Here is a 16616-nt window from a genome sequence, read left to right as displayed (position 1 = left end):
TACCATGCTAAGGATTTGCTTTTGATCTCCTTATGCAGCAGCACAGCTCATGGTAAAATATAGATTATGAAATAAGAAATGACAGTTTCATTACTGCCACAGTTGATGTAAAATATGTGTTTTAACTTTGTTTTAGGGGGAGGAGACCTTGAGGACTGAAGATATCCTTGCTGTTATTGAGAAGGAAGGGGACTCTATTGCTGTCATTCTGTTCAGTGGGGTGCAGTACTACACGGGACAGCTGTTTGACATCCCTAGAATAACAAAGGCTGGCCAAGAAAAGGTAGGATTGCTCCAGACCCATCCTTTCAACACCAATTTTAGATCAATTTTCTTTATGAAATATTTTTGATTTCTGATTTTTTTTTTTTTGGAACAAAGCAGAGCACATGTGGAAACCTGTGGGGCTCTGATAAAAAGTAAAAGCACTCTGTGCCGAGATCCTTTGGGGGCTGTGTGCTGCATGAAGAAATAGCCCTGCGAGAGCAATCTTGCAGGTGTGACTTAAGCTATATGGAGAGATAATTCATGACTATGAACATCTACAGGGCTTTTCTTGAAGGATAGAATTTCAAGAGGTTCAGTGGAGAAGGAGGAGGTAATAGCTCTAATCTCTCTTTAAATGTTAGTTTGCATTAGATTTTTGCTTTTTGGGAGTTTTTCACTATTTTCCTCCTTTTCTTCAGCCATGCTGTGGCAGGTTTTGCCCCCAGTGAGCAGAAAGGTGAGTTCCCCATGAAGCCAGCAGTGTTCAGCCTCAGCTGATCAGTTTTTTGGAGACAGGCGCAATGTGGAGCATACCAATGTCACAAGAGGACTGTATTTTAGTGATGATTCAGCCTTCGGAGCTTGCAGGCAGTGTGGTCTGTGGACATAGCTGTAAAATTTCTTTAACCATCTCAATTGCCTCAAGAATCCAGGAGAAAATAGGTTTTAATTAAGTCTTCTTATCAACAGGAGGTCACCAGAGTTTCTGTAGGGGCAGTCTCTTACTGGATGTACCTTATCTCATGTAAGATTAAACCACTCAAGCGTAAGCTTATTTAGCATCACTGGATTTTGGCAAACCAGCTAACTATTTATATTTGATGGTTTAACTCTCTGGAGAGGTTTCTGGCTCACATCAGGCTATACATCCTCTGCTGCTGTAGGTTTGGCAGTGGAAATTTTTCTGGAGGACAGGGAATAAGTTATGCTGCTGGAAAGTGATAGTAAAATCTCCCCTGGGAGAGCACAGCAGGTGTGAGAGGTAGTGCTGGGCCCGTGGGATATAAAAAGGGAATGTTCTCACAGAGCAGAACCTGGTGACAAAATTGGTCCTGAACACAGTACAAAACAAGACCAACTTCTAACACGGATGCAGAAAGCCAAGGAAGAAAGAAAAGAGGGGAGTCAGCTGCGGGGGGAAAAGGGTCTGTGTATTAGCTCCATGTAACTCTAAAAGCAGCTCCTTCATGATGCCTTCCTTGAGGGTCTTCCAGTACTTTGCTGACCACAAATAGTCAAAAAGCTATGCTGAAATGTTTGGAAAGGAAGATAAGTTAATAACAGGGCAATGCCACCCACTGCTCTGCTCGCTCTCACTCCTGGTGGCAGCAAAGCCTCTGTTCAGCCGCCAACACCTACGTGCCTAAGTGCTTCTTCCCCAAAAATCTGCTCTGTGATGTGTCTGAAAGGTGTCTGAGAGAGAAATCTTGCTTCTCTACTGTAAATACGAATAACCTGGGAAAAGCCTATCACTTTATTGCCTCTGTAAAGATGCTCCCTGGACTGTGGGACACATGCCTGGATGAGTGGAAGTGATGTGGTTTCACTGAAATCTATAAACTACCCCAAAGTGGCTGAGAACCTGTGTTCTGGGGAAGAGTAGTCACTGGTAGTTTATTATATGGAGAAAATACGGATTTGATGTTTATATTATCTGAGGAGATAACCAGGAATTGGTGGAGAGATCTTAAAATTAAGGCAGTGCAAAGAATATTATTAACTCGGGGGTATGTACTTCTGCATGGATATACACAAAAACACTGCATGATATGCAGAGACTGTGTCATCTTACTGAAGGGGAGAGCAACTTCAGACAGCAGTTCAGTACTCCAGCAGGCGCGGATAGATGTCAAAGGCCTGTTCCCACCTGTGTGCCCGTTAGAAATGCCATAATGAGAAGCGAATCTCTTCTTCCAGGGATTTTTCAAAAAGGGGGAAAAAAATTAATTACCAGCCTTTTTGTAGTTAGACTGAGCAGGATTGGGATCCAGGTAGATTCATGACCTAAAATGTCATTAATGAATTTAAAAAGGATAAGTAATTCAGCCTGAAGAACTGCTTGAGTACCCATAAGGCTTGAAAAGCATGAGCCAGCCCTGTTTTTGTTTCCCTACTGCCAGAGACACTCCGATCAATGCCCTACGGATTCTACCCCCTGGGTTAAGGGATGTTTATGTGTTTATACAAAACCACGATGTAACATACTGTTACAACACACTTAAACATCTGCATATGGCAAATACGTACTTGAACAGCTATGAGATCACAGGTTAATGACAAGTTTTCTGTCTTAATATTGGTAAGAGGTGGTTCTGTATTCCGCTGCTCCTCTTAGTCTCAGGGCTGTTGGTTACCTGAAAGTCCCAAATGTTCCATTTTCAAAAACAATTGGCTCCTCTCCTCTTTCCCAGCTCAGAGCTGATATAAGAGGCTGCACTCGGGTTAGAGGAGAACAAAAAACAACTGCTGAAACAGAGTCATTAGCATCTATGTAATGTGTATGGGCTTAATTTCTGTTTGGTGGCATCCAACCAGTCCCTGTCCCCAGGCTCACAAGCTTTCAGGACAGTAAGCGTGTGGACTTAAAGACTTTATCTCCTTCAAGACCTTCTGGACCTGATGAAACTAGCAGTGGTTAAAACAATTGTCTTATACATGACATATGATCACAGAAAGGCTGGAAGTCCTTTCAAATCTATATTAAAAGAGGATAAGCCCAAGAAGTCATGTTCATAGCAAAAATGCAAGGCTCCCCTTCCTTGTGCTGAAGGGTGGTGAATGACCTCATGCTCCTGAACAGAAAATAGGTTGGGGAGTGCTGACAAGCAAGAAAGTCAGAAGGGGAAAATACAAGGTGGAAGTGTCATTTGAGAAGAGGAGGGGGGAAAAAAAAATCACTTGTCAGCCAGTGTAGCAGAGAGAAAAGTCCTACACAGATGGTCTTAATTCTTCCAATGTACAATTGAAATAAAATCCTGCAGTGTTGTGCCCTATCAGGGCTTGGCTAGAGATTTGAGCTGCAAGCTCAGGAGGTCTGGAAAATGTCCTAGGATTCTTGAGGTCAATCATTTATGAATTAAGTTACTGATTTCCTTTTACATTTTTTAAGCCAATTTCCTAAGTTCTCTACGTACGTTAAGATTCCTCCCAGAGTGAAAGCTCTGCACATAGACAGCTTCATTAAGTCATTAAATATTAAATGAACTAAATTAAGCTTGAAAAATTACCCCAGGCTATTTTTCCATCTTAGGTCTCTCAGATAAATCAAAATTACTACGTATTGTGCAGGAGACTCATCAGCAGGCTGAAGAGAATGTAACAGTTTTCCTTGTTTCGTACTTTTCAGCTTGCTCTAGAGGATGGAGGGGATTGAATCATTTTATTATTCTACAAGCGAAGAAATGGCTGACTTTTAGGAGTCTCTAGCTTTCAAATACAATTTTCATTTCATAAGTTATATTGTACTTTCCACTGACTCTGTACCGTATGTAAAGTATTTTAATCTCTTGAGTCCCAGTAGGAAAAGCTTTAAGATCCTTCATCTTCGTTTCTTTTCCCGTCTCCTTTTCTAAATGTCCCAGCTTTGCTGGTGTGAAGCTGCCATTTTCTCTCCCTCTCTCCAAATGTCATTGTCCATGCTGAGTTGTTACCTGCTGGTTATCAGCAGCCATCCAGACACTTTGCAGAAATGACTTTTAGATGTTAGAATAAAATGGAAGAGGCAGGGGAGAGCACTTGTCCTCTTCTTCACCAGAGCAGATGGAGAGCTCTGTTTTCCCCCTAGTCTGGGGGAGCGACATTCCCACGCAGTCCTTGTTCTGCGTGGCTTGTGCAGGGAGAGCTGTTTCCGTTTGTTTTACTTTTTTCCCATGCAATCTGTGTGGCTAAACATTTGCTGTTTGTGCGACTCGAGTGCCAGACGCCTTCCCCGGGAAAGCAAACCAGCACCATCCATCTTGCAGATGAGGACTTGAACAAAATGGTACAAGTGGGTGTTTCCGAGATGATGCAGGAAACCGGCCAGTACTGAACCCAGATTTTCAGGATATGTCTCATTAGTAAGTCAAATAATACACAGTAGGATTTGCCAACCAATTTCAAAGCACTGGGGAGCAGTTAAAGAAGTTCAGGAAGATGACCCGTGGTGTCATGCTGGTGGCCATCTAGTTTGCGGGCTACAAGCCCACGCTGTGGGCGCAAGCTGCTGTCAGTGCCTAAGGAAGTCTGCGCGTGTTGAGATTACAAGTATAGATGTGGCTATGGAGCCTCGTTGTACTACTGTGGCTGCAAGGGCAGCCAACCTGCTGGTGTCCTAAGGAATCTTGTCCTACTCCTCATCTACTGTCTTTCTGTAATTTGTCATCTTGTACTTGAAAGTATTCTTTTATAGAGTTTATCGCTTACCGACAGGGAAAGTACAACTGACTTTAACACAAGTCTTACCATAGAATTAAATTTCTTATAGGCTTTTTCTATGAGCAACTACCTTTTTTATTTGTTTGTTTTGTTTTAATTTTGTTAATCTACTGCCAGACACATATGTTCTGCAAGACTCTCAGCATATCGTGTTATTCCTGGTTTCCACTGCAACCAATGAATGTCTCATAGCAGTTCTTCAAAAAAGTTTGTGGAGGATGTAGGTATGAAGGGATACCTGTAAATGTTTAAATCCAGTCAACTGAAGTTTTGAAGTTAATGCCTTAAAATCCTATGAAAACCTACGCGTTCAATAGCAGATTTTCTTTAGTTTGCTGTAGCTTATTTCTCTGAACCAGGGCCATTTTACCTCTGCATGCGAGTGTTCCCATGGGTGCTCAGTGTGCTTCAGCTCCTCTGCATTAGCTTCACCATTTCAGTTGATTTGTCTTGTCTTCACAGGGACGCTCAGAAGTGAGTTAAGCCACCAAGGGTGTGAAGGCTAGACTATTTATTAGAACCTTGGTTCTGTTTAAAAGCAAATGTTCGGATCATGCAAATGCTATGGCAGCGAGTTTTCTTCCCATCGTTTTGGAGCGACTTCTCAAGCTGATAACTTCACTAATGCCTCTATTAGAATTAGTGTGTCACATCATCTTAGAATGCTGCTTCATTCAAATTGTTATGCAGTTTATACAGAAGATTAAATAGACCAAAGTACCACTTAAATAATTTAGCTAAGGCTCCCTTCATGCAAGAAAACAGCAAGAGATTCTTAAAAAAATCCTTTGTTTTATTATTGGACGTTGATTTTTCTGAAGCCTATGCTCTCGCTCTTATTCCTACCATGCTGCTTGCAAGCAGGCTGTTTGTGTTTTAAAAGCAAAATGCAAAATAGCATTTAATTTGTAGTCCAGGCACAAAAGGTAGTTTTGTTTCTCTGCATTTAAATGAATAGCAGTTTGGAAGAACTTTTTAGTTTAAAAATGCTGCCATCCAGTGGTTATTTTGTGTGCAAAACTGCTATTTTTTTAATCTCTACATCTGTGGTTCTTATATGCTTTTTGCCCCTTTTTTTTTTGTTTCCCCTATGCAAATTGTGATTATGACAAACACAACAGTTTTCACAAAGAAATGACAGAATGCTTTTGTAACTTCTCAGGGACAAGTAGAAAAGTCCTTAAAGATCAATGTGTTGCACAGGCTGCTGTCTCACCCGTTTGGATTCCCAAAGAGCAAGTTCCTAATAGTTTAAATATCAGGGAGACCTTAAGTACAAGTATATAGCAGAATGTAATTGTTCATGAGTGACTGGCACCGTTATGTACATCACTATTTTGTCTCTGCCTAGAGCTTTTCCTGTTATACAACAGTTTGAAATTATGCATTAATTCTGAATACTTATTTCAAGTGATTCCACTTTAAAGCATGAGACAAAACTTAGGAATCTAACCCATACCCAAACGTCCTTGAAGACAAGCCCACAAAACAGTTAATGATTTCTACATGTATCTATGGTATAGAAAACTTGCTTCTAGTAATAACTCAAAACAGATGGAACTTGATAGCATGCCTGTATAGAAAGGAAGTAATGCTCTAAAGATGTTTTTTCAAAATAATTTTATACTGATGATTATCTTCATAAGTAGTATATTAATTACCTCTTTCCTGCAGGGTTGCTTTGTTGGATTTGACCTGGCTCATGCTGTTGGGAATGTAGAGCTTCATTTACATGACTGGGGAGTAGATTTTGCCTGCTGGTGTTCCTACAAGGTAAAATAGATTCATTTCTTGAGACTATTTTCCATAATGTCACTTATATGATGGGTCAGCAAACAGGTCAGATGAATAAGAACTGTACCTGAACTGTTGATCAAGGCTTGGCTGAATCTTTGAACCAGCCACAGTGAGGAGATGCACACTGACTTTAGTGGTGGTTTTGTTATGAGACGTTCTAAAAGATAATAGTGGCAATGACCTGCAAGGTCTTGTGGGTGTCAGGTGGATGCTACCAGTGGTTAAACATCTCCTCTGAAGCACACTCTGCTCTGAGGTCATAGTATCAGAGGCTCTTGTTTCCCGCACCGAGAAGATCTTGTGGCTATAGGATTTTCTTAAGTGGTCCCTAAATAAGAGAATATTCTTGCCTAAACTTACATAATTTCAGATCATAGAACAAGGTACCTTTAGTTCCTTTGACTTCTCTTGAGATTAAGAATCAACAGATATAGTCAAATGAATTATTTGATGACTTTGCTAAATGCATTATGATAGGGGACTCTTTCAGCCGTACTTCAATTTTCTAGCTTTTTGTCTGTTAGACTTCAAATATCATATGTAAGCCAAGAAAGATATATTTAGAACTAATCTGAAAAAAATGTATCTGCTTTTACCTGCATCAGCACTTTGAGACAAATGTTAAGATCTCCAGTTAGAAACTACTAGGCATGTAAAAATTCGTCTGTTTTATAGAGCTGGGCGAGGGAGGGAAAGCTGTACTTTACAGATAATGAGCACGACGTGTACGTGTTGATTTATTCTTTGCAGTATTTAAATTCTGGAGCAGGAGGCCTTGCTGGTGCCTACATTCACGAGAAGCATTCCCAGAGTATTAAACCAGCGTAAGTATCTTTCTATACCCAAATAAAAGGTGCTGTGAAGTTTAAACGGGAAAATATCTTCCCTTTGAGTTGAGATCTGAAAGTGAGAAAGCGTACACATTCCTAGTCATAGACTATGGACATGTGTATCTAGGTATATATGTGTGTGTATATATGTATGTACAGATGCAGAAGAAATTCCCTGCTTCAAAAAACCTCATTGGGCTAATATTTGCTACTGACTTACTACATCAATGAAAAGGGTAGTACCAGTTTAGGTAATTTGGTTATCTGACATTGTTACCTCAGATGGGTTGGTTTAAGTTAATTTTAGTAAATTTTCAAATTGTTGATGTACGTGCTCATCTTAAATACATTTCCTCCTTGAAGTCTGTACCAGTTCTGAACTAAATATAATAATAAAAAAGAATGCTTATAATATTAAAAACAAGTAACCTAAAGCATGCCTGTGAGACTGTTTAATGTAAAGAGAATATTTAACATCTTCCTTTAGAAATGGATTTTTTAAAAATCATTGAAGTCTTTGATTGCTGAACAAAATCAAAGATAATTTCAACTCTGTGTCTAATACCTCTTTAATACTGGCATGTTTTCATTAAAATTATATCCACTGGTAAAGCTCAGAAGCATTACAGGGAGATCTGTGTTCTCAAAGACTGTATAATCCATGAAAAGCTGTGCTATCAACTGAGGTTAGCTGCATTAAAAAAAATTACCTGTTATTTAAAATGTTTTATGAGTGTAGTCCATGTATGTATATTAAGAACAGTAGGATTAATACTTTTAATGCACTGACAAATGTAAACATTTCTTTCTGGCTATAATGCTTGGAGAAATTGCTGGCACTTACTTTTATTTTAGCTTGAAGAAGGCAAACTAAATCAGGTTTCAGAGAGAAATAATATTATAATAAGCAGGTTCGCTGCACTATGTGCTGGTTTCAGACTGTCTAGACTCCCAGGAGATAACAAAATAACACTGATAAGTTCTTCTCAGTCACCCATAACAGAAAACTTATTAGGATGACTTATGACCTGTTGTGAGCTGATTCGATCCTCACATGTGAATACTGGCAAAAATATTCTGAAAATCTGGAAATTTCTTCTGGAAAGTTTTTCTTCTGCTTCCTGGTTAGCCAGGTGCAGGCATTGCTTTCACGGCCAAACCTCTGGGTCCTGGCTGTTGGGAGCTGGGAAGATGCTGAGTAGTGAAAAAATGTGCCCAGCTAGAAATCACAGAACAGCAGTAGGAGGAATGAATAAAACTCAAGGAGCTTTGAGTCTTTTTTTCTTCCTTGATGAAACTTCAAAATTTCGATGAGGGTACTAGCTTGGTATTGTAGGTAAGAGCTTAAATTAGTTTTTCCTGAACAAGCTTCTTTATACATAGTCATTAACTTGTGTACTGAATCTGGTTACTGAATCTCCTAAATACAATTGCCTATACGAAATAGGCTTTTTCAGCCTGGGGCCCAATTAAGAATATAATTCCAAACTTTCTGCATAGGGCCTTTGCCTTATTTAATCAGCCTTATTTCATATTTCCTGAGATTTGATAATCACTCATCAAATGGTTTGTAGTTAATATGCCCTGGTTGCACTACTTTCTTTTCTGCATCAACCAGTCATTTCAGGTCTCCAAATAAGGCAGTGAGACAAAGGAGAATTTGTCTATGTCAAAGTATTCAATTTTATAGCTGATTTAAATGCAGAGCAATTTGCTGTATGTTGCACAATCAAATAGAGTGGAATTTAACTGCTCTGGAAGTTTCAGGTTTTACGTTGCACCTAAAAGTCTTTGGCTGTCATCTGAATCAAGGATGACACCCAGTGGCCAGACAACTTCATTCAAAAACAGAAGAACAAACACTATATTTCTTTGCATCTTGGCCTCCACAAAAGCGGGTAATTCAGTTCTAACCCAGCCGATAGCCTTTTGTCGTTTAAACTGTCTGAAATATTGTTTTTAACTCGTGGCCATTGTTATGGAAGTCACTTTACCCACCTATATAGATTTCTTTAATTTGTCTCATCCTTCATATTTTCTACAAGCTATTGACTAGGTAGTTACTTTTATATTGAAATAATTTATTGTATTTTAATATAAGAACGTATGTTCTGACCGTAGTTCAGGGAGGCAGACACAGACTATTTGCTTTTAACATCCTCTTTCCTTTTTGAGAGCTACCTGTTTCGAAGGTGGGGTAGTAGCAACCTGCCCTCTGTAAAACAGTAAAAGGTTATGGTGTAAGGTTAGTGTTTGCCTGACATACGGACCCACAGACAGCCAGTGAAGACCTACAGCCTGTTGTGGTTTAACCTCGCCTGGCAACCGAGCTCCACACAGCCGCCTGCTCACTCCCCCCTGGTGGGATGGGGAGAGAATTGGAAGGGTAAAGTGAGAAAACTCGTGGGTTGAGATAAAGACAGTTTAATAGGGAAAGCAAAAGCTGCATGCACAAGCAAAGCAAAAGAAGGAATTCATTCACTACTTCTCAGGCCTTTGCCTGTTACTGACTGAGGCTGGGGCTAAAAGGACTTAGGTACTTACTTAAAATTAAACAGTAAACAGCTCAGTCCAAAATTTTAATTGTAAACCGCTAAGCCCAGCCACTGCCCATCACCAAAGGCATTGAGGTATTTTGTATTACCTTCCCTTAATTCCACATGTAGGCTTTAGTCTGCAAGGCCCAGAGCCTTGCTCTGCCCTTGCAGAGTAAGCAAATAGGCGCTCGCATCGCAGCTACGCACAGTTTCAGAAATTGGGCTCCCTCCAGTTGCTCCCCACTAGAGCTCCATCCAGAGCTTTCTTCCTGGACAGCAAAGCACTTATTTGCTGCTGTTTTCTTTTGAAATGCAACTTGAGAAAGAGTTATTAATTTATTCAATAACCTTACCACCAGCAGCTAGGGCCATGCTGAAACTGTTTTCTGCTTTGAGTCTGCAGACTGAGGTTGTGGCAGCCTAACTGCAAACCTACACAACCCAAAAAGGGTGTTATTCGGTAATATCATGTCACATCCCAGCAGACAAAAGGCGACACCAGTCCCACTTCTCTTCTTTATGGATGTGCAAGCTTCCCACAAGAGTTTTAAAAGTCACTAACTTGGAAAAGGATTTATGACCAAGAGCAAAGTTTGATCCTTAGGTCTAACAGTTGGAAGATGGAGGCTATGGAAAATACAGACTCGTATCTCCCCTTGTTTTGTGTCACTGCAAACACCGGCCCATACTCCTGGCTTAGCTAGGGCTAGTTCTCTAATTCACTGCAAAGGTCATGGGTCTAAAAGTTACATGTTGTAACCATCCTAATTAACACCTGGACCCAAGTATGTTGGGTAGTCCTTTGCTAGTCCTCTATCTTTCTTCCTAGAGCAGTAAAACTGAATCAGTCTGACATATATGGGTCCAATATATCCCTGTTCTCTCATGATCTCACCTCCTTTGAAGTCTCTTTTAATACTCAAATAGCTTTTTTAATACCGGCTCTATATATCACAATGCAATATATTCTTGGCTAATTGTGCTAGAGTGATTTCTCTATGGGAAGGTTTCAAATGAAGAAAAGACCTGGACAGAGCAGGGCTATGAAACACTACGGAAATGTTTGGTCACTGCAGGCTGATCCTGTGCCACCAAGTTTCCACATAAATGCGGTTCTGTTGTGGAGGGGAAGTTTCCAAGACACAGAGAGCGCTAAGGAGACCTGCTAATACTGAAATTTTGATTGACTAGATTTTTTAGATTTTTGGGCTCCAGAAAAGTTTTGGGTTTTCTTGTTTGTTGTTTTGGGGTTTTTTGTTGGTTTAATTTCCCTCCCCCCCCTCAATTCTCAATTTCTCCATTTATAAAGAGAAGGCTAACTAGAATCTACCAAGCAAGTTAGCTATAATGAAATGTGGATGTTTGCGAGCACCTAGGAAAGAAGGAGCAGGAGAAGTCAGGTGTATCTGCAGCTGTAAATGTGCAGTGAGCTCAGCTCTGTTGTTGGCTGGTGTAAGGGCAGGAGGGAAAAAACTCTCAGAGTCCTGAGATAGGAGAAACAAACAAAAAATGTCCTAGTCAAACCCCTATAAGAAAAAGTAAGGCACAATTTAAAAAGATGAAAGGGAAATAAATATATGTAAAGCAGCCAGGAGAATAAAAATAAGCCTTGGCAGAGGATTAAATGAAAATTGTACACAGTCTAGTGTTTAAAATGAAAGGATTTATCAAGACTTAACTTTAGCACAGACTAGCAGCAGGTAGAGTTTAAAAATAAGAAATTTGTGTGATGTGAAGAAATGCTGTATGTGCAGGAAGAAGCTGATGTCCAAAGAGTGTGTCAGCTTTTACTATAGGCTAAAATAAGTATCAAAGAAAAAGAAACAAAAAGGTAACTATTTCATACCAGCTTTGAGAAACACAAGGTATCTTCAGACAATTTCTTCATAGGCAGAGATAAGATATCAACCCTTTCTCTTAAAGCCCTTTCCTTTTTGGCATCTTGATTCCAGTGAAAATGCCAGAGCACAAATGGCTTGTTGCTGCTTTGTTATAAACACCTGCACAGCCTTTTGGTATGTGAACTTTTACCCTGGCATGAGATAAATAAAAATACGCTATTCCACCTCCACACATCTCCCCCTTCCTATTTCCCCCCCAGGTGCTCTGTGTCCCCACCCTGCTCCAGTGGAGACCCTCTCTGCCCAGTAACTTTGTTTTGCAAGAGGTTGCTCAACCCCTTCCAGGTTTGGTAGTTCCTGCTGACTTTTTCTTTAGTTATTTCCTTGATCTATGAGGACATACCACATTGTTCCTTTTTGAATTAGAGCCATGTAATCCCCAAAATAAATAGCTGAAGCTTCCGTGAAACTGCTGAGAACAATGTAGCTTTAGAGCAATGTGAGTTGGGAGCAAAGGAGAGTCATAAAAAGATTGCGAAGGTTGTTTTATATCTACTGTACTGGAAATAACTAAAGATGCTTGTGTTTAAAATGCTTCTAGGAGTAATAGACTAGGATGGTCCAACTCTCACTGACCCTTGGAGTCTATCAGCTCTGGGTATCTCAGCACTACTGAAAGTTTTAACAGAACAGAGCGCTCTGGCCCGACCAAGGAGAGCATCTGGAGAAGCGGTGTAGAAACTTCTCGGCAGCTGCACTGAACGCAGCAAGGTGGAAAGTCAGCGGTCACAGATGGAATTGTACATGCTGCTGTTTGTCACAGGTCCTAGTGGACTCAAATTGTGGACTAATGTATGGATAAACTGTTTGTGGAGCGGAACTTATGCCCCCCAAGTGCATAAAGTATCCCGTACTAAGGTAGAAATGAACTGTTTCTTTGCCAAGGAGATGAGAACAATTTAGCTCCTTGAGCTAATTTAGAAACCAAAAGTTAAAACCTCCCTTGGGAAGAGACTGTTTAGGAATAAAGTCATCGGCTAATTAGGCTTAATTGCATTGTCTTGGGACAAGTGATTTATTAGGCCAACCTAGACCCATGATGAGCCTGCAGGGGTGTGTTCTCGGATTCACCAACTGAATGGCAAATATCCAAGAGCATTTTTTAACTCTGGGAGAAAAAAAGAGAGAGGTTAATGCACACTCACATCATCTATTCCCATTCTCATTTCTTCAGCTCTGTGCATCCTTTTATGTGGCTCCCATGATTGTCTCCTTGTTCTCTGTTGAGCATTTTCTCTCTATCTTCCTTCAAATCCTCCCTTGTAATTAAGCTATATCTTCAAGCAATCTTGGCTCTTTTCTCCTTATAAATAATCTTCTCATTCTTTCCGCCCTGAAGGTCTTCTGCTATGTTTTGCCATCTTTGCCCTGGTTAGATTTTAAGGTGTTTAAGAGAGAAGCTGCATGGCTCCTTGTAAACTCGAAGGACTATGTACAAGTAAATGTGCTGTATATCAAGTCTGCATCACCTATAGAGTAGTTGGAGTGAGTGTGAAAGTAATGTGCCGTTTCCATTCCCTGTGTGTACTCCCATGCTACCTAGACAGTTACTCATAGTTTTGAAAACTCAAACCTTAAAATGGAGCATGTGGAAAATCAGAGACATGGTTCTTGTCAAATTTCTCAAATATATAAGTAGTGTTTTTAAAAAGCATGGTGTGGACTGATTCCTGCTTTTCATGCGCGTCAAAATGCTGGGATAAGTGGAGATAAATAAGTAAACAAAAGCGCTTAGCTTTTATAAGTCATATCTTCTCCAAAATAGTATTTATAGCATAGGTGTTTGGCTGCAGATATCTGCAGATACCTTGGTGCAGATTTGGAGACATAACATATATTCAAATCTTTGCCTGACAACTTGCTCTTTCTTTTGTCCAAAACTCCACCAACAATATGAAGAAATGTCTTTTAAATCATGATCCTGTCACAGCCTTTTTTTTAAATAATTTTTTTTTAAGGCTGAAGCTGGTCAAATTCTTGCGACAGGTCTTTAACGATATTAATTCTTCAGTAATTGCTCACTAAACTAGTGAGCTTAGGTCTGAGCAGATTCAAATTTCTTATGCATCTCTCTTTCTGGACCATACTGATGGGACATACACTACTTAGGCTGCTCTGCCATGGCCCTTTCCACTCCCAGCCTTGGAAATGAGAGGGAGGTAGCTGTGTTCCTCACGGATGCAGTTTCCCATCTGCAGCCTCTAGCTTTTCTCATCAGACGGTGTAAGACACAACTGCTTTAATACATGAAAGGACCCCAACAGGCTTAGCCTGATGGAAAGGTGAATGTAGCCTGGGGGCAACTCTTGCATCCCCGTTAACTAGCAGGGAAGAGATCCTGGGGCTCTCCTCGGAGTCTGTATGGTCGCTGTGATTTTTCTTCCCCCACTTCAAAGGACGTGTGTTGTTAGCTGTCTGCTCTTTGTGCCTCAGTTCTCCACTTTGAGACAGGGAGTTTTGAAAGCACTTTGCTCTGTCTCTATTTTTCCCTATAAGAGAAGGCTGAATGAACTTCCAGAGATATAACATTCAAGCTAGTGTCACACACCTTTAACAAAACTGAAACAAAACCTTCTTTGCCTGCCTTTTTAATTAGTCACAAACAGCTTATGCTTATCTCAGTCTGTACGTTTCTGTATCCACCTCACACAACCTTCCTCTCTTAGGGACAAAAAAGTTTGTTTTCCACAAAAAATGTCAAGTAAATCTGCTGTTTCCACTAAGAGCTCGCCTACCTCTGTGCAGAAATGTGCTGGAACTAATGCAATTTTGCATTTGGGATTTCCTACTAGATGTTGACTCACTTTCAGTATTTGATCATATTTCCCTTTGTCTACTTCAGATTCCTGCTTTTGGTACTTTCTATGAAGCTTTTCTCCTAAGATTCTCAATTAAAGCTGTGCTCTACACGTGTCCTTTAAATATGAGATTTGCTCATGCTTTTGTATTAGCTCATTAGCCCACAGAGGGAATTGTTTCTAATTTTTCCTTACTGAATGTGCTTCAAGATCATGGTATGCCTCAAAATTGCTCTAAGCTGAAAGTACCAGCAATAGCCATTATGCTTTTGTGCCATTAATTCTTTTTCTTTTTTTTTCCACTTATGTCCCCCGGAGTATATTCCTGTAATTGTCAGTTACCGGTTCAGATGGGGCCTCCTGCACTGCATGTCTCCCAGAGCTATTCGTGTCCCTGTCCTGGCTGAATGCCTCTCTGGCTTTAGCCACAGCTCTGGGATCACACGTACAGCTCATATTGTGATTCATATCACAGTCGGCACCCGATTCAAACCATAAGCATTTTTAAAGGTAATTGGAAGGTCATTGCCCAGGTTAAGGAAATAATTCAGCCTCTTTATATCTTGCAAAGTTGGTATTCTGTGAGCGTGCACCGCGGGGGATTGTGGGGGGGCTTTCTTTTTTGCTTGGTTTACCCTTTGTGCTTATTTGTTTCCACCTGCTTATGGGGTTTCTGTCCCATACCCCTCTTTCTCCTGGCTGAACCTTCTCTCCAGCGCTCAGCCAGGAGAGGAGGATCTCACCAGGCCATACATCTTCATATTTTTCTTTTTCCTTGGGCTCCTTTAGTCAAATCTATTTTATCAGCAAAGCAAGTCCACACCCTGCTGCCCATGTCCACACATCTTTGATTCAGCAGCTTCTTAGAGACCTTCATGACATATATTGCTTCTTCTTACCCGGTTGCTTTAAGCCATCCTTCCTCTCACTTTCCATTTGTGAAATATTTATTTTCACAGCTGCTTGATGGTCTGTCACACTCGCTACCTCTCATTTGTCACTGAAGTTGTTGGCAGTGCTTGCTGGCAGTTGCCTCTTACTGCCTTCTACTGTGTGGAAACTGTAGGGCAGCTACAGCAACAGAGTGCTCGCTCCGGGGTCTGAAAAGCTCCCAGTGAGATGCTGGGAGGGACACTGTATCCCTCCCTGTTCCCCTTCTTTCTCCCAGTTTCTCAGTTGGCACGGCATCAAATCAGGGACCTAATCTCACTGGTGCAATTGTTTTGGGAAACCAGTAGTTTATGTGCTACTGGAAATCAGGGCAACTACAGCCCTGTAAAGAAAGATCCCTAAGTGACGCTTCTCCCATGTTCTCTACTGATGGATGAAATATCAACCTTTTGAGGACAGACTCTTTAAAATAACTCCGAAAGATGACCGTTTCTGTTCTCCCTTAATGATTTCATGTCTTAGACTTCAGCTCAATAAACTCTGAGTTCTTTTCTCCTTGAGTATCAGTGTTAGTAACTGTTTTGTAACACAGCTACTGGATTCTGTGGCAACTCTGCAGACACTTAAAACTTTGAATTCAATTAGTTCCAGCCACTAATGTTAAAAAAAAAAAATAATCTCATCTAATGTGTCTTGTTTCTTGTTTCAGGCAAAGAGCAGAGGTAATAACTCTTACATTTTAGTTAATAAGGGTTCTAGTATGATAAAGGTTGTGCATTAATATTGTGATTACTGTATTCAAACACAACAAAGACCTGAGGAAGCGCAACTTCCCAGATCTTAAAATTTTTATATTATAGTTCAGTCAGATACATGTATTATTTAGAAATCTATCTAGATATCATCCCCTCAAAGATTCATTCAAGTGACTGAGGAGACGGTATAGTTCAGTAAACGCACCATAGTAATCAAAACCATCCAAGTCTCCTTTAAGTCAGAATTCACATTTAAAAGTACCTCTAGGAGGGATTGTTGCTTTTGCTTCTTGTTTAATTTAATCTACTTGAAACAGCCTAGAAAAAATTACTGAATTCTTAAAGAATTTAATATGCTTTTTTATCACCATAATATAATTGGGAACTATTCAATACTTTATAAAAATCGCTGAGAACTTTATTA

The 16616-nt window shown here is 40.3% G+C and overlaps 1 protein-coding gene across 4 annotated transcripts in view; it reads left to right on the top strand.

The window, feature by feature from the left end:
• KYNU (kynureninase) overlaps nucleotides 1–16616 on the top strand; it is a 60716-nt gene that overhangs the window by 29109 nt on the left and 14991 nt on the right. For all 4 annotated transcript variants that reach the window (XM_075092812.1, XM_075092810.1, XM_075092809.1 and 1 more), the window contains 3 exons: nucleotides 137–283; nucleotides 6358–6456; nucleotides 7231–7304. In XM_075092812.1, coding sequence (XP_074948913.1) covers nucleotides 137–283; nucleotides 6358–6456; nucleotides 7231–7304 — 320 coding nt within the window. The remainder of the gene's footprint in view (nucleotides 1–136; nucleotides 284–6357; nucleotides 6457–7230; nucleotides 7305–16616) is intronic.

This window comes from Phalacrocorax aristotelis, chromosome 5 (assembly GCF_949628215.1).
Source record: "Phalacrocorax aristotelis chromosome 5, bGulAri2.1, whole genome shotgun sequence".
In the NCBI taxonomy this organism is placed as follows: domain Eukaryota; kingdom Metazoa; phylum Chordata; class Aves; order Suliformes; family Phalacrocoracidae; genus Phalacrocorax; species Phalacrocorax aristotelis.
Note: the sequence above shows the minus strand (reverse complement) of the source record. Positions and strands in the feature narration are given on the sequence as shown.